The following is a 22,206-nucleotide window of genomic DNA, read 5'->3' on the forward strand; positions in this document are numbered from 1 at the left end:
GCCAGGCTCCAGCGATTGTGGACTCTTCTGAATAAGGGACCAGTGACTGTAGGCACGCCAGGCTCCAGCGATTGTGGACTCTCCTGAATAAGGGACCAGTGACTGTAGGCACGCCAGGCTCCAGCGATTGTGGACTCTCCTGAATAAGGGACCAGTGACTGTAGGCACACCAGGCTCCGGCAGTTGTGGGCTCTCCTGAATAAGGGACCAGTGACTGTAGGCACGCCAGGCTCCAGCGATTGTGGACTCTCCTGAATAAGGGACCAGTGACTGTAGGCACGCCAGGCTCCGGCAGTTGTGGGTGCTTCTGAATAAGGAACCAGTGACTGTAGGCACGCCAGGCTCCAGCGATTGTGGACTCTCCTGAATAAGGGACCAGTGACTGTAGGCACGCCAGGCTCCAGCAGTTGTGGGTGCTTCTGAATAAGGAACCAGTGACTGTAGGCACGCCGGGCTCCGGCAGTTGTGGGTGCTTCTGAATAAGGGACCGGTGACTCTGTCAATTATTCACAAGATTGAGCAGGGATTCTCGAGCACACGATCCAGACTACTCACTGCGCAGCTATCTGCAAGCGAGCAGAAAGCATATGGCCTCACACCTCTGGATTCCAACGCATGGAATATGTGTACACGCCCCCTACGGTTACTGCCGGCTTCACGATAGCCCAATTATTATTATTCGCTGCCACCACCGGCCGAGTTTGGATTATAATACAGGCCTGGCTGGACGCCTGCATTTTGGTAGCGTATATGGCTTCAGGGGAGGGAATGATTACAGGACAGAACTATTAAATTTTATATTTAATCCAAAAGGGAGGGAGTGTTATGAAAATTTTAAGGATTTTACAAAGGGGACATTTACAGTACGGAGTATACAGTTACACAAAACAGGATTAAAGAAGAACCTTACTATAGTAACATAGTTTGTAAAGCCGACTAAAGACTTGCGTCCATCAAGTTCGACCTGTTAGTTCTGTAATTGCTAAAGTTGATCCAGAGGAGGCCAAAAACCCCAAATGATTTGGCCAATCTTCACCTGAGGAAAAATTCCCTCCCGACTCTGAAACCAGCAGTCAGAATAAATCCCTGTATCAACCTACTATTTTATTTTATTTTTAAGTATATGCTGAAATCTGCCTGGTATCTAGAAATGCATCCAGTCCCCGCTTGAACTGGTGTAGTGAATCCGAAATTACCGTCTCCTCACTCAGTGAATTCCATATTCTCACTGCTCTTACCGTAAAGAACCCCTTCCTATGCTGGTGCTGAAACCTTTTCTCTTCCAGTCTTAGTGAATGCCCTCTTGTTACCGTAATATCCCTCCTTTTGAACAAATCCCGGGCAAGATCTCTATACTGTCCCCTAACATATTTGTACACATTTATTATGTCCCCCCTCAACCTTCTCTTTTCCAGGCTGAATAGTCCTAGTTTTTCCTAGTATAGGATTGCTGAGACTATTTAATGGAGCTGGAGGGGGGGGGCAACCCACTTTGATTTGAACATTATTGAACATGATCCGTTGCTTATACACTCTCGCTATACCTCCCAGCAATGAATATGGATCAATCTTCAGTTGGCTCTTTTATGCCAAAGGGGAAGATCGGCCCACACACCCCTGTGAAGACATCATGTGGGCTCTGGCTCCAACCTTCGTGTTTTTATTAAAATATCTAACTTCCACGATAACTTATCCCTGGTTGCTCGCAGAAGCTTGCAAGCGACGCCATATTTTCCGTTATGAATTTACCTTTCTTTAGAGATCATACATGGCGTAGCTGCGATCCGTTATTCTGGTACTTTTGCATTACCGCTCCCAGAAGCAGCTCACAGCTATGGAAAATTAAGCATATTGTTCCTTGGCTGATCTTGCCACTAAAAATATAGGTCCCATAATTATCGGACTTATGGAACGTTAGTTATTCCATATTTCGTATCGGAGCCGAAAATCCTGCAGTTTGCAGCTGGGGAATTGTCTTAATTATTGTGAGTGCATTTGATCTTAACGAGCTGCGTCCTCCTCTCTGTGTCAGAAGAAAACACACTCGTCTGCTAAATGGGTCTGTAGTACCTCTCTTTGTGCCAGCATCTGTCTAAGCCACTTCTGCTGTGGGTGTTAATTAGCATAGAGACTGATGCTGGACTGTCAGCTCTCCTCTTGTCACAAATGGTGGATAAGGGAGGGGTGAGAGGCAAGAGGGGTTTGGGAGAAATTGTTAATATTTCCCTGACATCAGCCATGATGTTTATGATTATATATGCAGGAAAAGGTGTGTCTTGCAAGCCATAGAAAACCATCCAATCTGAGAAACAGGAGGGGCGGCGTCTTGCCGTGGATAGGGGCGGCGTCTTGCCGTGGATAGGGGCGGCGTCTTGCCGTGGATAGGGGCGGCTGTGCCCACACCATAACTGATGTACAGTCCTGTGATTTCTATGAAAGGGGTTCTTGGGTGATAGCTTGTTTTCACCGTTCCCCAATAGAGGTGATAATTTATTGATCAATGAGGTTTAACCGCTGGGACCTGCAATGGTCGGTAGGACTGGGAACTTTTAACCCTGCTTCCAAATGGCATCACAGGTCGGATCTTTGGTCCCTTCATTCTCTGTGGAGCTGCCAGAAAAAGCCAAGTGAAGCAGCCACATAGGGAATGAATGGCGCAGTGGTGGAACGTGCCGCTGCACTACAATGGGGACTTGGTGATCGGTGCGGATCCCAGCAGTCAGATCCCCACCACTCAATAAGTTCTCCATTGAAAACCGGTTAACAGTGTAATTGTATGATGTAATAGGACAGGGAGGGGTTACATTTTTAAATATTTAATCTCTAATGGAAGTGAAATATGCAAATTGCCTCTTCACAGAGCAAGAGGACTAGAACTTTAGCGCCATCTATTGGAAGCAGCAACCCTAAAAGTCACTATCTGCCCTTTACCGATCCTCCCCATAGGATCTAGGATAAATTCCAAGCCAGTGGGCTCTAAGAGGGTAATCTTCCTCCTTTTTAGAATTGCTGTTTCTAATGGGGTTATGCGTTTCGCAGAGGGACCCAGCAAGACTGGCACTAAACTAGCAAAGATGCAGCCACAGACGCACTTGGCACAAGCTGCCAAGGTAGACGAGTCTTTGACGGCCGGGAATATTCTTCATCCAGCTCCTACTAAATGGAAGGGGGGACTTTGGCAGAGCCCTTCCCAGGCCCACTGTCGCCAGACAGCTGGCGTCTGGTGACGGGGTTTTTGCCTAGTCAAGAACCAGATGAAGACCTCTGCAAGAACCCCAGGAAGTAAAACCAGAAAAGAAAATGAGAAACCCCCTGAAAAGATAGCAAGACTAATGCTAGCACCACTCACCACCAACCACATAGGAACTACAATAAGCAGCAAAGGACTGAGCAGGGAGCAGGATTACATAGCCCTCCTAATGACTGATTACCTCCCAATCAACCCCAGACAGCCAGTCGATGCTAGTTCCAACAGCAAAAAGGACAACATCCCACCACTGCATAGTACCAGACAAAACTGCGTCCTGTGTTGCCTGGCAACCAGGGATCACAGCGTCCCATGTTCCCCGGTCAGAGAAATCAGTGGGAGACACTGCGTCCTATGTCCTCACCCATCCAACAACACCAGAAAGCGACACCCCACGGGATTGGGACAGTTTCCCTGCACGCCTAGGAACTCCGCCTCTGGGGTCAGGACAATGGCGGCGCTTGCGACCGGAGTGGCGTAGCACCAGATAACAGATAGGTGCAGCTAGGGTTCAAATACTTTTCCTCTGTGAAAGACATTTTCCATATTTAAGGGGTTCTTCTATTTCAGACACCTGATTTTATGCTATGTTTTGTGGAAAAAGTCTAAGGATGTTTTATAGGGTTTTATGAGTCATTACTCACAGAGGGATCTATTATATAGTCATTACACACAGAGGGATTATTATATAGAGTCATTACACACAGAGGGATCTATTATATAGAGCCATTACACACAGAGTGATCTATTATATAGAGCGATTACACACAGAGGGATCTATTATATAGAGTCATTACACACAGAGGGATCTATTATATAGAGTCATTACACACAGAGCGATCTATTATATAGAGTCATTACACGCAGAGGGATCTATTATATAGAGTCATTACACGCAGAGGGATCTATTATATTGAGTCATTACACACAGAGGGATCTATTATATAGAGTCATTACACGCAGAGGGATGTATTATATAGAGTCATTACACGCAGAGCGATCTATTATATAGAGTCATTACACGCAGAGAGATCTATTATATAGAGTCATTACACACAGAGAGATCTATTATATAGAGCGATTACACACAGAGTGATCTATTATATAGAGTCATTACACACAGAGCGATCTATTATATAGAGTCATTACACGCAGAGGGATCTATTATATAGAGTCATTACACGCAGAGGGATCTATTATATTGAGTCATTACACACAGAGGGATCTATTATATAGAGTCATTACACGCAGAGGGATGTATTATATAGAGTCATTACACGCAGAGCGATCTATTATATAGAGTCATTACACGCAGAGAGATCTATTATATTGAGTCATTACACACAGAGGGATCTATTATATAGAGTCATTACACGCAGAGGGATGTATTATATAGAGTCATTACACGCAGAGCGATCTATTATATAGAGTCATTACACGCAGAGAGATCTATTATATAGAGTCATTACACACAGAGGGATCTATTATATAGAGTCATTACACACAGAGTGATCTATTATATAGAGTCATTACACACAGAGCGATCTATTATATAGAGTCATTACACGCAGAGGGATCTATTATATAGAGTCATTACACGCAGAGGGATCTATTATATTGAGTCATTACACACAGAGGGATCTATTATATAGAGTCATTACACGCAGAGGGATGTATTATATAGAGTCATTACACGCAGAGCGATCTATTATATAGAGTCATTACACGCAGAGAGATCTATTATATAGAGTCATTACACACAGAGGGATCTATTATATAGAGTCATTACACACAGAGGGATCTATTATATAGAGTCATTACAAGCAGAGCGATCTATTATATAGTCATTACACACAGAGGGGTCTATTATATAGAGTCATTACACACAGAGGGGTCTATTATATAGAGTCATTACACACAGAGGGATCTATTATATAGAGTCGTTACACACAGAGGGGTCTATTATATAGAGTCATTACACACAGAGGGGTCTATTATATAGAGTCATTACACAGAGAGGGATCTATTATATAGAGTCATTACACACACAGGGATCTATTATATAGAGTCATTACACACAGAGGGATCTATTATATAGAGTCATTACACACAGAGGGATCTATTATATAGTCATTACACACAGAGGGGTCTATTATATAGAGTCATTACACACAGAGGGATCTATTATATAGAGTCATTACACACAGAGGGATCTATTATATAGTCATTACACACAGAGGGATCTATTATATAGAGTCATTACACACAGAGGGATGTCACTAATGCAGCGTTCACCTAGATTCTATGTCAGTAATTCAGCGTTCCCCTAGTTTACACGTCAGTAATGCGGCGTTCCCCTGGTTTCCACGTCAATAATGCGGCGTTCCCCTGGTTTCCACGTCAATAATGCGGCGTTCCCCTGGTTTCCACGTCAGTAATGCGGCGTTACCCTGGTTTCCACATCAGTAATGCAGCGTTCCCCTAGTTTCCACGTCAGTAATGCGGCGTTCCCCTAGTTTCCACATCAGTAATGCGGCGTTCCCCTAGTTTCGGCGTTCCCCTAGTTTCCATGTCAGTAATGCGGCGTTCCCCTAGTTTCCACATCAGTAATGCGGCGTTCCCCTGGATTCCACGTCAGTAATGCGGCTTTCCCCTAGTTTCGGCGTTCCCCTAGTTTCCACGTCAGTCATGCGGTGTTCCCCTGGTTTCCACGTCAGTAATGCGGCGTTCCCCTAGTTTCCACGTCAGTAATGTGGCGTTCCCCTGGTTTCCACGTCAGTAATGCGGCTTTCCCCTAGTTTCGGCGTTCCCCTAGTTTCCATGTCAGTGATGCGGCGTTCCTCTAGTTTCCACGTCAGTAATGCGGCGTTTCCCTAGTTTCGGCGTTCCCCTAGTTTCCATGTCAGTAATGCGGCGTTCCCCTAGTTTCGGCGTTCCCCTAGTTTCCACGTCAGTAATGCGCCGTTTCCCTGGTTTCCACGTCAGTAATGCGGCGTTCCCCTGGTTTCCACGTCAGTAAAGCGGCGTTCCCCTGGTTTCCACGTCAGTAATGCAGCGTTCCCCTGGTTTCCACGTCAGTAATGTGGCATTCCCCTAGTTTCGGCGTTCCCCTAGTTTCCACGTCAGTAATGCGGCGTTCCCCTGGTTTCCACGTCAGTAATGCGGCGTTCCCCTAGTTTCGGCGTTCCCCTAGTTTCGGTGTTCCCCTGGTTTCCACGTCAGTAATGTGGCGTTCCCCTGATTTCCACGTCAGTAATGCGGCGTTCCCCTGGTTTCCACGTCAGTAATGCGTCGTTCCCCTAGTTTCAGCGTTCCCCTGGTTTCCACGTCAGTAATGCGTCGTTCCCCTAGTTTCAACGTTCCCCTAGTTTCGGCGTTCCCCTGGTTTCCACGTCAGTAATGCGGCTTTCCCCTAGTTTCGGCGTTCCCCTAGTTTCCACGTCAGTAATGCGGCGTTCCCCTGGTTTCCACGTCAGTAATGCGGCGTTCCCCTGGTTTCCACGTCAGTAATGCGGCGTTCCCCTGGTTTCCACGTCAGTAATGCGGCGTTCCCCTAGTTTCCACGTCAGTAATGCGGCGTTCCCCTGGTTTCCACGTCAGTAATGCGGCGTTCCCCTGGTTTCCACGTCAGTAATGCGGCGTTCCCCTAGTTTCGGCGTTCCCCTAGTTTCCACGTCAGTAATGCGACGTTCCCCTGGTTTCCACGTCAGTAATGCGGCGTTCCCCTAGTTTCGGCGTTCCCCTAGTTTCAGCGTTCCCCTGGTTTCCACGTCAGTAATGCGGCGTTCCCCTGGTTTCCACGTCAGTAATGGAGTGTTCCCCTAGTTTCCACGTCAGTAATGCGGCGTTCCCCTGGTTTCCACGTCAGTAATGCGACGTTCCCCTAGTTTCGGTGTTCCCCTGGTTTCCACGTCAGTTATGTGGCGTTCCCCTGGTTTCCACGTCAGTTATGTGGCGTTCCCCTGGTTTCCACGTCAGTTATGTGGCGTTCCCCTGGTTTCCACGTCAGTAATGTGGCGTTCCCCTGGTTTCCACGTCAGTAATGTGGCGTTCCCCTGGTTTCCACGTCAGTAATGCGGCGTTCCCCTGGTTTCCACGTCAGTAATGCGGCGTTACCCTAGTTTCAGTGTTACCCTAGTTTCCACGTCAGTAATGCGGCGTTCCCCTAGTTTCCACGTCAGTAATGCGGCGTTCCCCTGGTTTCCACGTCAGTAATGCTTCGTTCGCCTAGTTTCGGCGTTCCCCTAGTTTCGGCGTTCCCCTGGTTTCCATGTCAGTAATGCGGCGTTCGCCTAGTTTCGGCGTTCCCCTAGTTTCGGCGTTCCCCTAGTTTCGGCGTTCCCCTGGTTTCCACGTCAGTAATGCGGCGTTCGCCTAGTTTCAGCGTAACCCTAGTTTCGGCGTTCCCCTGGTTTCCACGTCAGTAATGCGGCGTTCGCCTAGTTTCGGCGTTCCCCTAGTTTCGGCGTTCCCCTAGTTTCGGCGTTCCCCTGGTTTCCATGTCAGTAATGCGGCGTTCCCCTAGTTTCCACGTCAGTAATGCGGCGTTCCCCTGGTTTCCACGTCAGTAATGCGGCGTTCCCCTGGTCTCCACGTCAGTAATGCGGCGTTCCCCTGGTTTCCACGTCAGTAATGCGGCGTTCCCCTGGTTTCCACATCAGTAATGCGGCGTTCCCCTGGTTTCCACGTCAGTAATGCGGCGTTCCCCTGGTTTCCACGTCAGTAATGCGGCGTTCCCCTGGTTTCCACGTCAGTAATGCGGCGTTCCCCTAGTTTCGACGTTCCCCTAGTTTCGGCGTTCCCCTGGTTTCCACGTCAGTAATGCGGCGTTCGCCTAGTTTCGGCGTTCCCCTAGTTTCCACGTCAGTAATGCGGCGTTCCCCTAGTTTCCACGTCAGTAATGCGGCGTTCCCCTGGTTTCCACGTCAGTAATGCGGCGTTCCCCTGGTTTCCACGTCAGTAATGCGGCGTTCCCCTAGTTTCGGCGTTCCCCTAGTTTCGGCGTTCCCCTGGTTTCCACGTCAGTAATGCGGCGTTCGCCTAGTTTCGGCGTTCCCCTATTTTCGGCGTTCCCCTGGTTTCCACGTCAGTAATGCGGCGTTCCCCTAGTTTCCACGTCAGTAATGCGGCGTTCCCCTAGTTTCCACATCAGTAATGCGTCGTTCCCCTAGTTTCAGCGTTCCCCTAGTTTCGACGTTCCCCTAGTTTCGGCCTTTCCCTGGTTTCCACGTCAGTTATGTGGCGTTCCCCTAGTTTCCACGTCAGTAATGCGGCGTTCCCCTGGTTTCCACGTCAGTAATGCGGCGTTCGCCTAGTTTCGGCGTTCGCCTAGTTTCGGCGTTCCCCTGGTTTCCATGTCAGTAATGCGGCGTTCGCCTAGTTTCGGCGTTCCCCTAGTTTCGGCGTTCCCCTGGTTTCCATGTCAGTAATGCGGCGTTCGCCTAGTTTCGGCGTTCCCCTGGTTTCCACGTCAGTAATGCGGCCATTCTTAGCTTTTCAGAGTGCAGCTGCATTTGTTCACAATAAGTCATTTTGACCCGCTTTGCCTAATCTTGCACATGCCGGTGTCTGAGCGCGGGGCCACAATCCTGACTCCGGTGCCCCAGGTCTGGAGGAGGAACAGGACATCTTTCCTACAAGCTCTTGTGAGACGCGCCTGAAATGTGTGACCCATAGTGCGTAATACTGACCACATGTAAACGTGGGAGGCCACCGAGGAGACAGACCGGAGGCCCCGCCACCGAGGAGACAGACCGCAGCGTGGATTATTCTGACAGCCCATATTCCTGCTAGAGATCTGAGCGGGGTAATGTCTGGGAATGAATGAGATTTAATGAATGTGGCTGTAAACTTCACTAGTATATGGGGCTGGCGGAGGCTCCTGGGCGCGGGGCTGGCGGCGTTGGAAGCGAAGCTGGCGGAGGCTCATAGGCGCGGGGCTGGTGGAGGCGCCTGAACGCAGGGCTGGCGGTGGTGGGCGTGAGGCTGGTGGAGGCGCCTAGACGCGGAGCTAGCGGAGGCGCCTGGGCTCGAGGCTGGCTGAGGATCCTGGGAACGGGGCTGGTGATGGTGGAGGTGGGGCTGGCGGCGGTGGGCACGAGGCTGGCAGAGGCACCTAGACACGGGGCTGGCTGTGGAGGAGGCGGAGGCGCCTGGATGCGGGGCTGGCGTAGGCGCCTGGCTGCGGAGGCGCCTGGATGCGGGGCTGGCGGTGGTGGAGGCGGAGGCGCCTGGAGGCGGAGCTGGCATAGGCTCCTGGAGACGGGGCTGGCGGAGGCGCCTAGACACAGCGGTGGTGGAGGCGGAGGCGCCTGGAGGCGTAGGCGCCTGGGCACGGGGCTGGTGGAGGCGAGGCTGGTTGCTGTGCCTGGGCGCGGGTCTGGCGGAGGCGAGTTTGGCGGACACGCCTGTACGCGGGGCTGGCGACGGTGGAGGCAAGGCGCCTGGGCGTGGGGCTGGCGGAGGCACCTGGATGCGGGGCTGGCGGTGGCGGAGGCGCCTGGAGGCGGGGCTGCCATAGGCTCCTGGACACGGGGCTGGCGGAGGCGCCTAGACACAGCGGTGGTGGAGGCGGAGGCGCCTGGAGGCGTAGGCGCCTGGGCACGGGGCTGGCGGAGGCGAGGCTGGTTGCTGCGCCTGGGCGCGGGTCTGGCGGAGGAGAGTTTGGCGGACGCGCCTGGACGCGGGGCTGGCGACGGTGGAGGCAAGGCGCCTGGGCGTGGGGCTGGCGGTGGTGGAGGCAAGGCTGGCGGAGGTGCCTGGGCGTGGGGCTGGCTGTGGTGGAGGCAAGGCTGGCGGAGGCGCCTAGGCACGGGGCTGGCAGAGGCGCCTGGGCGCGGGGCTGGCGGTGGTGGAGGCGAGGCTGGCGGAGGCGCCTGGGCGCGGGGCTGGCGGTGGTGGAGGCGAGGCTGGCGGAGGCTTCTAGGCGCGGGGCTGGCGGAGGCGAGGTTGGTTGCTGTGCCTGGGCGCGGGTCTGGCGGAGGCGAGGCTGGCGGAGGCTTCTAGGCGCGGGGCTGGCGGAGGCGAGGTTGGCGGAGGCGCCTGGGCGCGGGGCTGGTGGCGGTAAATGATATAGCAGAAGTCAGAGGTGCTGGATTTCTCTTGTCTCTGCAGTGATGGTCGGCGCTCGTGCTGCGTTTCATTTGGCCTGTTGGAGTTTCTCTGCTCAGGATCCCCCCAATCCTCTCTGCGCTTTAAAAACGACGACCCGCAGCACCTGCATCAATGCCAGGTAACGTCTGGGGGGAGGGAGCGACTCTCTGCATCCGTGCCCGGTAATGTCCGGGTCCCCGCCTCGCTCCTTGTTGTTCATCCCTGACTCCCCTCTTCTTGCAGCCCCCACATCCCGGCCGAGTTCTGTGTGTGCATGGACAGTGGGACCCTTTACCTGTGGAGCGTGGAGACCGGGTATGTATGCATAGGGAGCCGCTTCCCTCCTGTGACCCCTCTTGACCCCTCTCTGTATGGATTAACCCCTGTCTTTCCCTCAGGTTGCAGCGAGTACGGCAGGATCCTGACTCCATGTTTTTCCGTGACGACCCGCACTGGAGGTGGAGCGACTTCACGTCTCACCCCCGCGTGCTGTCGTTTGCTGACAGGACGGGGGTTCAGATTGCAGATATCAGAGTGAGTGTCGTTATCGTGAGAGGTTTCCTCCTCAATGGCCAGAATGAAGGTCACAATGGCTTCTTGTCTCCCCAGGTCCCAAATTCTCAGGGTGCGGCACTCTTTCGCATTGGGCAGGAGTCTTCATGTCAGAGAGGAGAGCGAGTAATACTGCCTCGCTGTCTGCGGGAGATAAACCCAGCGTCCTACCTGGTGGGCACTCAGGTACGGACCTCCTCAGTGTATACCCGGCATACTGCCTGGTGAGCGCTCAGTATATACCCGGCATACTGCCTGGTGAGCTCTCAGTATATACCCGGCAGACTGCCTGGTGAGCGCTCAGTATATACCCGACATACTGCCTGGTGAGCTCTCAGTATATACCTGGCATACTGCCTGGTGAGCTCTCAGTATATACCCGGCATACTGCCTGGTGAGCTCTCAGTATATACCCGACATACTGCCTGGTGAGCTCTCAGTATATACCCGACATACTGCCTGGTGAGCTCTCAGTATATACCCGGCATACTGCCTGGTGAGCTCTCAGTATATACCCGACATACTGCCTGGTGAGCGCTCAGTATATACCCGACATACTGCCTGGTGAGCTCTCAGTATATACCCGACATACTGCCTGGTGAGCTCTCAGTATATACCCGACATACTGCCTGGTGAGCTCTCAGTATATACCCGACATACTGCCTGGTGAGCTCTCAGTATATACCCGACATACTGCCTGGTGAGCTCTCAGTATATACCCGACATACTGCCTGGTGAGCGCTCAGTATATACCCGACATACTGCCTGGTGAGCTCTCAGTATATACCCGGCATACTGCCTGGTGAGCTCTCAGTATATACCCGACATACTGCCTGGTGAGCTCTCAGTATATACCCGGCATACTGCCTGGTGAGCTCTCAGTATATACCCGGCATACTGCCTGGTGAGCTCTCAGTATATACCCGGCATACTGCCTGGTGAGCTCTCAGTATATACCCGGCATACTGCCTGGTGAGCTCTCAGTATATACCCGGCGTCCTGCCTGGTGAGCTCTCAGTATATACCCGGCGTCATGTATGCATCATGTATACTGCGTTCAAAGCGCTGACAGGACGCATCGTTTGCACATACCCAGACATGCAGAATGGCAATCCCTGGTCTTTTGTAGTAATGCAGGGCTGATGTCAGGAGACAATGTGTATAATTGGGTATCATCAGCAGAGAGATGGTACTGAATACCGGATCTACTGAATGTTTGTCCAATAGGGCAGTGTGTGATGAGAAGAGGAGGGGGCCTGGGACTGACTCTGAGCATCCCCGACTGTAAGAGGAGGGGGCCTTGGACTGACTCTGGGCATCCCCGACTGTAAGAGGAGGGGGCCTTGGACTGACTCTGAGCATCCCCGACTGTAAGAGGAGGGGACCTTGGACTGACTGAGCATCCCCGACTGTAAGAGGAGGGGGCCTTGGACTGACTCTGAGCATCCCCGACTGTAAGAGGAGGGGGCCTTGGACTGACTCTGGGCATCCCTGACTGTAAGAGGAGGGGGCCTTGGACTGACTCTGGGCATCCCCGACTGTAAGAGGAGGGGGCCTTGGACTGACTCTGAGCATCCCCGACTGTAAGAGGAGGGGGCCTTGGACTGACTCTGAGCATCCCCGACTGTAAGAGGAGGGGGCCTTGGACTGACTCTTAGCATCCCCGACTGTAAGAGGAGGGGGCCTTGTACTGACTCTGAGCATCCCCGACTGTAAGATGAGGGGGCCTGGGACTGAACCCTGAGGAACCTAGACCGTAAGGGGAAGAAGCGCTTGCAAATTAGCCAGTGAAGGAGTGGTCAGAAAGGTAGGAGGAGAACCAGGAGAGCGCGGTGTCCTTGAGGCCTATAGAGCGGAGCATAGTGAGGAGGAGCTGGTGATCCAGAGTCGAATGCTGCAGAGATCCAGGAGAATCAACAGGGGCCATTAGATTTAGCTCTTAGATCACTAGAGACTTTAGTGAGGGCAGTTTTTGTAGAGTGTAAAGAGCGGAAACGAGATTAATGGTCAAGAAGAGAGTGATCTGAGAGACGGTGGATCAGACGGGAGTGGACCAAGCGTTCCAGGAGTTTAGAGATAAAGGGAAGATTAGAGACCTGTCTGTAGACAGCAGAACACTTCTTGGCGAGGGATGGGGTTTTTTAGTAAAGGAGTTATGAGTTTGTGTTTCAATGAGGAGGTAAAGATAATGGAAGAAAGAGAGAGGGTAAATATTTTAGTTAGGTGAGTGGTGACAGGCAGAGAGAGAGACTGAAGGAGATGAGAGGGAATAGGGTCACCGGTGCAGGTTGTGGAGCAAGAAGAAGCGAGGAGTCTGGTAACTTCTTCTGTGACCGATTCAAAGGTGGAAAGTGAGCTTGAGGTGCGGGAGGAAAGGGGAATCCAGGCGAAAATGTCCTGACAGATATGGTTGATTTTTTTTTTTATTTTCTTGTAAATAAGTGGCCAGTTGGTCAATGCTGAGGTTGGTGAAGGGAGCCTTATACTCTAGGGCTCAAGAGGGAGTGGAAAGTTTCAAAGAGTAGTTTTGGATTGTCCGCTTGTGATGTGATGAGGGCGCTGAAGTCGCTTGTTTGGCTGGAAGGAGAGCAAGTTATCAGTTTTGAGTACAAATTGACGCTCAGCACCTGGCGGAAAGTGTTTTCCGCGTGCCAGGGCTGCCGTTTGTGCAGGGTCATTCTGCGTGTAGCTGCTGCTGCTTCATCCAGGACATTCTGCACTGTATTAATATATTGTGACAGTGCGAGTCTGGAAAGGGGAGGGAGGAGTTCGGAGCGAATGACGATTGTAGATTGTTCATCAGCTGCTAGTTGTTGATAGCATGTAGATTTCTGTATGTGCAGTCTCCTGACCGAGCGACAGTCACTAATAGAGAAGGAAAGAAGGTTGTGGTCAGAGAGAGGTGTTAGTCAAGTCATGCATTGAGCAGAGACGGAAGAAGATCAGGTCCAGTATATTCCCATCCTCATGTAGGAGAGATTGTAGCTGTGAAAGGAGAGCGCGGAGGTTAGAGACAGAAGATGAGTGGCAGATGGGGAGAGCGGATCATCAATGGGGATGTTAAAGCCCACCATGATGAGAGTGAGAATGTCACAGGACAAAGTCTGGATGCCAGGTGGAAAAGTGGTCCAGGAATCGGTGGGATTAGCCTGGAAGGTAAGGGACAAGGGCTGGAAAAGTCTTGATGGTGTGGGCCTCAAAGGTAGGAAGTAGTGTACCGGGGGATAACCTGGAAAGCACTTTGTAATGAAAGGAGCAGACCAACATCTCCACCTTGTCTACTCTCATGTCTGGGTAAAAGTTGTAGTCCACCATAAGAGAGAGCAGTGGTGACAGTGGTGCCGGACTGCTGGATCCAGGGTTCAATGAGAATCGGATGGTTTAAGGGAATTAAAAAGGAAAAAGTCATGGATGTCAGGGAGTTTGACATAGACTGATCATGAGTTCCAGAGGGCACAGTTACAAGAGAAGGCTGCACTGAATGTTAATAAGATCAACAGGATTTCTATGTGCAGCAGGAAAAGTTATATTCACTGGTGGAAGGAGGCCCGAGTTCGGGGAGATGTGACCTGCGACTAGGAGCATGAGAATAAAGCAAGAGCAGGCGGTTCAGTGATTTGTGTGAGCATTTTGTGCACTGTATTGTGGTAGTGGATGGTTTGGAGTGTTGGAGAAATGTGAATAGAGCATGAGACCTGAACATGGAAGAAGAGAGCAGGACTTATGTGGAGAGACTGCACAGAATGTGTAAAAGGTAAAAGAAAGCAAGGACATAAAAGTAGCAAAGATATGGAAAATACCTTATGCACAACAATTGCGCAAGAGGTTTTATTGCTTCTCTCCTGATTTTTATTTTATTTAGTATCGTCTGGTATTTCTGGGGTCACTTCTCCAAAATCCCTGGAACAACCTCCGGCCTCGTCCATCCATAAGCTGCGCAAATGTAGAACCTAGAAGTCATGGAGGCGACGGCGGTCACCAGACACTGACTGTTCACTTTGTGTTTTGTTAATTCACAATAAACTTTTGTGTGTGTGTCTAGACATATATACATGTAATATCAGGCGCACCGAGCGTTTCTCCTCTGCTCTAGATGTAACCCTCATTTCTCCCCAGTTCTCCCTGTATATCATGGATGAGAGATTTCCCCTGGTACCGCTGGCCAAGTGGGACCATATGCTGGAGGGGCCCCCATCATACATCAGCGTCAGTCCTGCTGGAGCCTCTGCCTGCACCAACACCATCCTGCTGGGGACTCAGCACAGTCAGGAGACGCTGTTGGTGCAGTTCTCGGGTATGTCTTATGGGCTTCTGCCTGCTTCTAGGTACATGGTGCCGTCTGCTGACCGACTCCTGACATTCCTTGTGTTGTAGGTGGCCACTCCAGCTCTTGTCAGCTGCATTTACCAGGAACACGTTTGCCACGAATTTCACAGTCTCTCCATCATTTGTCGCCATTGCTGCCTCATCACCGTGACCTAGCAGTCCAGAGGCTGCAATCTCCACTGGCTGGTCAGTACTCCCAGGGCTTATCAGGTCATCAGCGTATGTTCAGGATGTGCTATGTCTCTCTCGCTCCCAGTGTCTGTCTCGCTGTGTCTCCTGCCATGATTATACTGTGCATTCAGTATCTGCTGTGTGTCTGTCTCTCCTGGTGTCTGTCTCGCGCTCTAATGGTGTCTGCCATGATTGTACTGTGCATTCAGTATTTATTCTCTCTCTCTCTCTCTCTCTCTCTCTCTCTCTCTCTCTCTCTCTCTCTCTCTCTCTCTCTCTCTCTCTCTCTCTCTCTCTCTCTCTCTCTTTCTCTCTCTCTCTCTCTCTCTCTCTCTCTCTCTCTCTTTCTCTCTCTTTCTCTTTCTCTTTCTCTTTCTCTCTCTGTTTTTCTCTCTTTCTTTCTCTCTCTCTGTTTCTCTCTCTCGGTTGTACTGTGCATTTAGCATCTCCTGGTGTCTGTCTCTCTGTGTCTCCTGCCTTAATTATACTGTCTCCCTTTCCTGGTGTCTCTCACGCCTTGTCTCCTGCCTTGGTTGTACTGTGCATTCAGTATCTTCTGTGTCTCGGTGTCTCCTGGTGTGGTTGTACTGTGCACTCGGTTTCTGCTGTGTCTCTCGGTGTCTCCTGGCTTGGTTGTACTGTGCACTCGGTATCTGCTGTGTCTCTCTCGGTGTCTCCTGGATTGGTTGTACTGTGCACTCGGTATCTGCTGTTTCTCTCTCGGTGTCTCCTGGCGTGGTTGTACTGTGCACTCAGTATGTACTGTGTCTCTCTCGGTGTCTCCTGGCGTGGTTGTACTGTGCACTCAGTATCTGCTGTTTCTCTCGGTGTCTCCTGGTGTGGTTGTACTGTGCACTCAGTATCTGCTGTTTCTCTCTCAGTGTCTCCTGGCATGGTTGTACTGTGCACTCAGTATGTACTGTGTCTCTCTCGGTGTCTCCTGGCGTGGTTGTACTGTGTCTCTCTCGGTGTTTCCTGGTGTGGTTGTACTGTGCCCTCAGTATCTGCTGTTTCTCTCTCGGTGTCTCCTGGGGTGGTTGTACTGTGCCCTCAGTATCTGCTGTGTCTCTCTCTGTGTCTCCTGGCGTGGTTGTACTGTGCACTCATTAGCTGCTGTGTCTCTCTGTGTCTCCTGGCGTGGTTGTACTGTACCCTCAGTATCTGCTGTGTCTCTCTCTGTGTCTCCTGGTGTGGTTGTACTGTGCCCTTAGTATCTGCTGTGTCTCTCTTGGTGTCTCCTGGCGTGGTTGTACTGTGCACTCAGTATCTGCTGTGTCTCTCTCGGTGTCTCCTGGCGTGGTTGTACTGTGCACTCAGTATCTGCTGTGTCTCTCTCGGTGTCTCCTGGCGTGGTTGTACTGTGCCCTCAGTATCTGCTGTGTCTCTCTCGGTGTCTCCTGGCGTGGTTGTACTGTGCACTCAGTATCTGCTGTGTCTCTCGGTGTCTCCTGGTGTGGTTGTACTGTGCACTCAGTATCTGCTGTCTCTCTCTCGGTGTCTCCTGGTGTGGTTGTACTGTGCCCTCAGTATCTGCTGTGTCTCTCTCTGTGTCTCCTGGCGTGGTTGTACTGTGCACTCATTAGCTGCTGTGTCTCTCTGTGTCTCCTGGCGTGGTTGTACTGTACCCTCAGTATCTGCTGTGTCTCTCTCTGTGTCTCCTGGTGTGGTTGTACTGTGCCCTTAGTATCTGCTGTGTCTCTCTTGGTGTCTCCTGGCGTGGTTGTACTGTGCACTCAGTATCTGCTGTGTCTCTCTCGGTGTCTCCTGGCGTGGTTGTACTGTGCACTCAGTATCTGCTGTGTCTCTCTCGGTGTCTCCTGGCGTGGTTGTACTGTGCCCTCAGTATCTGCTGTGTCTCTCTCGGTGTCTCCTGGCGTGGTTGTACTGTGCACTCAGTATCTGCTGTGTCTCTCGGTGTCTCCTGGTGTGGTTGTACTGTGCACTCAGTATCTGCTGTCTCTCTCTCGGTGTCTCCTGGTGTGGTTGTACTGTGCACTCAGTATCTGCTGTTTCTCTCTCTGTGTCTCCTGGTGTGGTTGTACTGTGCACTCAGTATCTGCTGTTTCTCTCGGTGTCTCCTGGCGTGGTTGTACTGTGCCCTCAGTATCTGCTGTGTCTCTCGGTGTCTCCTGGTGTGGTTGTACTGTGCACTCAGTATCTGCTGTGTTTCTCGGTGTCTCCTGGCGTGGTTGTACTGTGCACTCAGTATCTGCTGTTTCTCTCGGTGTCTCCTGGCGTGGTTGTACTGTGCACTCGGTATCTGCTGTGTCTCTCGGTGTCTCCTGGTGTGGTTGTACTGTGCACTCAGTATGTACTGTGTCTCTCTCGGTGTCTCCTGGTGTGGTTGTACTGTGCCCTCAGTATCTGCTGTGTCTCTCTCGGTGTCTCCTGGCGTGGTTGTACTGTGCACTCAGTATCTGCTGTGTCTCTCGGTGTCTCCTGGTGTGGTTGTACTGTGCACTCAGTATCTGCTGTCTCTCTCTCGGTGTCTCCTGGTGTGGTTGTACTGTGCACTCAGTATCTGCTGTTTCTCTCGGTGTCTCCTGGCGTGGTTGTACTGTACCCTCAGTATCTGCTGTGTCTCTCGGTGTCTCCTGGCGTGGTTGTACTGTGCACTCAGTATCTGCTGTGTCTCTCGGTGTCTCCTGGTGTGGTTGTACTGTACCCTCAGTATCTGCTGTTTCTCTCGGTGTCTCCTGGCGTGGTTGTACTGTACCCTCAGTATCTGCTGTGTCTCTCGGTGTCTCCTGGCGTGGTTGTACTGTGCACTCAGTATCTGCTGTGTCTCTCGGTGTCTCCTGGCGTGGTTGTACTGTGCCCTCAGTATCTGCTGTGTCTCTCGGTGTCTCCTGGTGTGGTTGTACTGTGCACTCAGTATGTACTGTGTCTCTCTCGGTGTCTCCTGGCATGGTTGTACTGTGCACTCAGTATGTACTGTGTCTCTCTCGGTGTCTCCTGGTGTGGTTGTACTGTACCCTCAGTATCTGCTGTGTCTCTCGGTGTCTCCTGGTGTGGTTGTACTGTGCACTCAGTATCTGCTGTGTCTCTCGGTGTCTCCTGGCGTGGTTGTACTGTGCCCTCAGTATCTGCTGTGTCTCTCGGTGTCTCCTGGTGTGGTTGTACTGTGCACTCAGTATCTGCTGTTTCTCTCGGTGTCTCCTGGCGTGGTTGTACTGTGCCCTCAGTATCTGCTGTGTCTCTCGGTGTCTCCTGGTGTGGTTGTACTGTGCACTCAGTATCTGCTGTGTCTCTCGGTGTCTCCTGGCGTGGTTGTACTGTGCACTCAGTATCTGCTGTTTCTCTCGGTGTCTCCTGGCGTGGTTGTACTGTGCACTCGGTATCTGCTGTGTCTCTCTCGGTGTCTCCTGGATTGGTTGTACTGTGCACTCGGTATCTGCTGTTTCTCTCTCTCTCGGTGTCTCCTGGCATGGCTGTACTGTGCACTCGGTACCTGCTGTTTTTCTCTCGGTGTCTCCTGGCATGGTTGTAGTGTGCACTCAGTATGTACTGTGTCTCTCTCGGTGTCTCCTGGTGTAGTTGTACTGTGCCCTCAGTATCTGCTGTGTCTCTCTCTTTGTCTCCTGGTGTGGTTGTACTGTGCACTCAGTATCTGCTGTTTCTCTCTCGGTGTCTCCTGGCGTGGTTGTACTGTGCACTCAGTATCTGCTGTTTCTCTCTCGGTGTCTCCTGGCGTGGTTGTACTGTGCACTCAGTATCTGCTGTTTCTCTCTCGGTGTCTCCTGGCATGGTTGTACTGTGCACTCAGTATGTACTGTGTCTCTCTCGGTGTCTCCTGGCATGGTTGTACTGTGCACTCAGTATCTGCTGTTTCTCTCGGTGTCTCCTGGCGTGGTTGTACTGTGCACTCAGTATCTGCTGTCTCTCTCTCTGTGTCTCCTGGCGTGGTTGTACTGTGCACTCAGTATCTGCTGTTTCTCTCTCGGTGTCTCCTGGCATGGTTGTACTGTGCACTCAGTATGTACTTTGTCTCTCTCGGTGTCTCCTGGTGTGGTTGTACTGTGCACTCAGTATTTGCTGTTTCTCTCTCGGTGTCTCCTGGCATGGTTGTACTGTGCACTCAGTATGTACTGTGTCTCTCTCGGTGTCTCCTGGCGTGGTTGTACTGTGCACTCAGTATCTGCTGTTTTTCTCAGTGTCTCCTGGCGTGGTTGTACTGTGCACTCAGTATGTACTGTGTCTCTCTCGGTGTCTCCTGGTGTGGTTGTACTGTGCACTCAGTATCTGCTGTGTTTCTCTCGGTGTCTCCTGGTGTGGTTGTACTGTGCCCTCAGTATCTGCTGTGTCTCTCTCTGTGTCTCCTGGGGTGGCTGTACTGTGCCCTCGATATCTGCTGTGTCTCTCTCTGTGTCTCCTGGCGTGGTTGTACTGTGCACTCAGTATCTACTGTGTCTCTCTTGGTGTCTCCTGGCGTGGTTGTACTGTGCCCTCAGTATCTACTGTGTCTCTCGGTGTCTCCTGGCGTGGTTGTACTGTGCACTCAGTATGTACTGTGTCTCTCTTGGTGTCTCCTGGCGTGGTTGTACTGTGCCCTCAGTATCTGCTGTGTCTCTCTTGGTGTCTCCTGGCGTGGTTGTACTGTGCCCTCAGTATCTGCTGTGTCTCTCTTGGTGTCTCCTGGCGTGGTTGTACTGTACCCTCAGTATCTGCTGTGTCTCTCTCTGTGTCTCCTGGTGTGGTTGTACTGTGCCCTCAGTATCTGCTGTGTCTCTCTTGGTGTCTCCTGGCGTGGTTGTACTGTGCCCTCAGTATCTGCTGTGTCTCTCTTGGTGTCTCCTGGCGTGGTTGTACTGTACCCTCAGTATCTGCTGTGTCTCTCTCTGTGTCTCCTGGTGTGGTTGTACTGTGCCCTCAGTATCTGCTGTGTCTCTCTCGGTGTCTCCTGGTGTGGTTGTACTGTGCCCTCAGTATCTGCTGTGTCTCTCGGTGTCTCCTGGTGTGGTTGTACTGTACCCTCAGTATCTGCTGTGTCTCTCTCTGTGTCTCCTGGTGTGGTTGTACTGTGCCCTCAGTATCTGCTGTGTCTCTCGGTGTCTCCTGGCGTGGTTGTACTGTGCACTCAGTATCTGCTGTTTCTCTCGGTGTCTCCTGGTGTGGTTGTACTGTGCACTCAGTATCTGCTGTTTCTCTCTCGGTGTCTCCTGGTGTGGTTGTACTGTACCCTCAGTATCTGCTGCGTTTCTCTCGGTGTCTCCTGGTGTGGTTGTACTGTGCCCTCAGTATCTGCTGCGTTTCAGTGTCTCCTGGCGTGGTTGTACTGTGCACTCAGTATGTACTGTGTCTCTCTCTTTGTCTCCTAGTGTAGTTGTACTGTGCCCTCAGTATCTGCTGTGTCTCTTGGTGTCTCCTGGCGTGGTTGTACTGTGCACTCAGTATCTGCTGTGTTTCTCTCGGTGTCTCCTGGTGTGGTTGTACTGTGCCCTCAGTATCTGCTGTGTCTCTCTCTGTGTCTCCTGGGGTGGCTGTACTGTGCACTCAGTATCTACTGTGTCTCTCTTGGTGTCTCCTGGCGTGGTTGTACTGTACCCTCAGTATCTGCTGTGTCTCTCTGTGTCTCCTGGCGTAGTTGTACTGTACCCTCAGTATCTGCTGTGTCTCTCTCTGTGTCTCCTGGTGTGGTTGTACTGTGCCCTCAGTATCTGCTGTGTCTCTCGGTGTCTCCTGGCGTGGTTGTACTGTGCACTCAGTATCTGCTGTTTCTCTCGGTGTCTCCTGGCGTGGTTGTACTGTGCACTCGGTATCTGCTGTGTCTCTCTTGGTGTCTCCTGGCGTGGTTGTACTGTTCACTCGGTATCTGCTGTGTCTCTCGGTGTCTCCTGGCGTGGTTGTACTGTGCACTCTGTATCTGCTGCGTTTCTCTCGGTGTCTCCTGGTGTGGTTGTACTGTGCCCTCAGTATCTGCTGCGTTTCAGTGTCTCCTGGCGTGGTTGTACTGTGCACTCAGTATGTACTGTGTCTCTCTCTTTGTCTCCTAGTGTAGTTGTACTGTGCCCTCAGTATCTGCTGTGTCTCTTGGTGTCTCCTGGCGTGGTTGTACTGTGCACTCAGTATCTGCTGTGTTTCTCTCGGTGTCTCCTGGTGTGGTTGTACTGTGCCCTCAGTATCTGCTGTGTCTCTCTCTGTGTCTCCTGGGGTGGCTGTACTGTGCCCTCGATATCTGCTGTGTCTCTCTCTGTGTCTCCTGGCGTGGTTGTACTGTGCACTCAGTATCTACTGTGTCTCTCTTGGTGTCTCCTGGCGTGGTTGTACTGTACCCTCAGTATCTGCTGTGTCTCTCGGTGTCTCCTGGCGTAGTTGTACTGTACCCTCAGTATCTGCTGTGTCTCTCTCTGTGTCTCCTGGTGTGGTTGTACTGTGCCCTCAGTATCTGCTGTGTCTCTCGGTGTCTCCTGGCGTGGTTGTACTGTGCACTCAGTATCTGCTGTTTCTCTCGGTGTCTCCTGGCGTGGTTGTACTGTGCACTCGGTATCTGCTGTGTCTCTCTTGGTGTCTCCTGGCGTGGTTGTACTGTTCACTCGGTATCTGCTGTGTCTCTCGGTGTCTCCTGGCGTGGTTGTACTGTGCACTCTGTATCTTCTTTGTCTCCTGGTGTGGTTGTACTGTGCACTCGGTATCTGCTGTGTCTCTCGGTGTCTCCTGGCGTGGTTGTACTGTTCACTCGGTATCTGCTGTGTCTCTCGGTGTCTCCTGGTGTGGTTGTACTGTGCACTCGGTATCTGCTGTGTCTCTCTCGGTGTCTCCTGGCGTGGTTGTACTGTTCACTCGGTATCTGCTGTGTCTCTCTGTGTCTCCTGGTGTGG

At 51.7% G+C, this 22,206-nt stretch overlaps 1 protein-coding gene across 1 annotated transcript in view; it reads left to right on the forward strand.

Moving 5' to 3' along the window:
• The window catches only part of TAF1C (TATA-box binding protein associated factor, RNA polymerase I subunit C), a 126,337-nt gene that overhangs the window by 98,463 nt on the left and 5,668 nt on the right, over positions 1-22,206 (forward strand). Inside the window, exons 9-14 of the mRNA XM_073684376.1 lie at positions 10,361-10,478; positions 10,583-10,654; positions 10,738-10,873; positions 10,949-11,077; positions 15,008-15,185; positions 15,266-15,403. Of these exons, the coding sequence (XP_073540477.1) occupies positions 10,361-10,478; positions 10,583-10,654; positions 10,738-10,873; positions 10,949-11,077; positions 15,008-15,185; positions 15,266-15,403 (771 nt within the window). The remainder of the gene's footprint in view (positions 1-10,360; positions 10,479-10,582; positions 10,655-10,737; positions 10,874-10,948; positions 11,078-15,007; positions 15,186-15,265; positions 15,404-22,206) is intronic.

The sequence above is a fragment of the Phyllobates terribilis genome, unplaced genomic scaffold, assembly GCF_046119375.1.
Source record: "Phyllobates terribilis strain yellow unplaced genomic scaffold, ASM4611937v1 Scaffold_1__5_contigs__length_1240528914, whole genome shotgun sequence".
Classification (NCBI taxonomy): Eukaryota; Metazoa; Chordata; class Amphibia; order Anura; family Dendrobatidae; genus Phyllobates; species Phyllobates terribilis.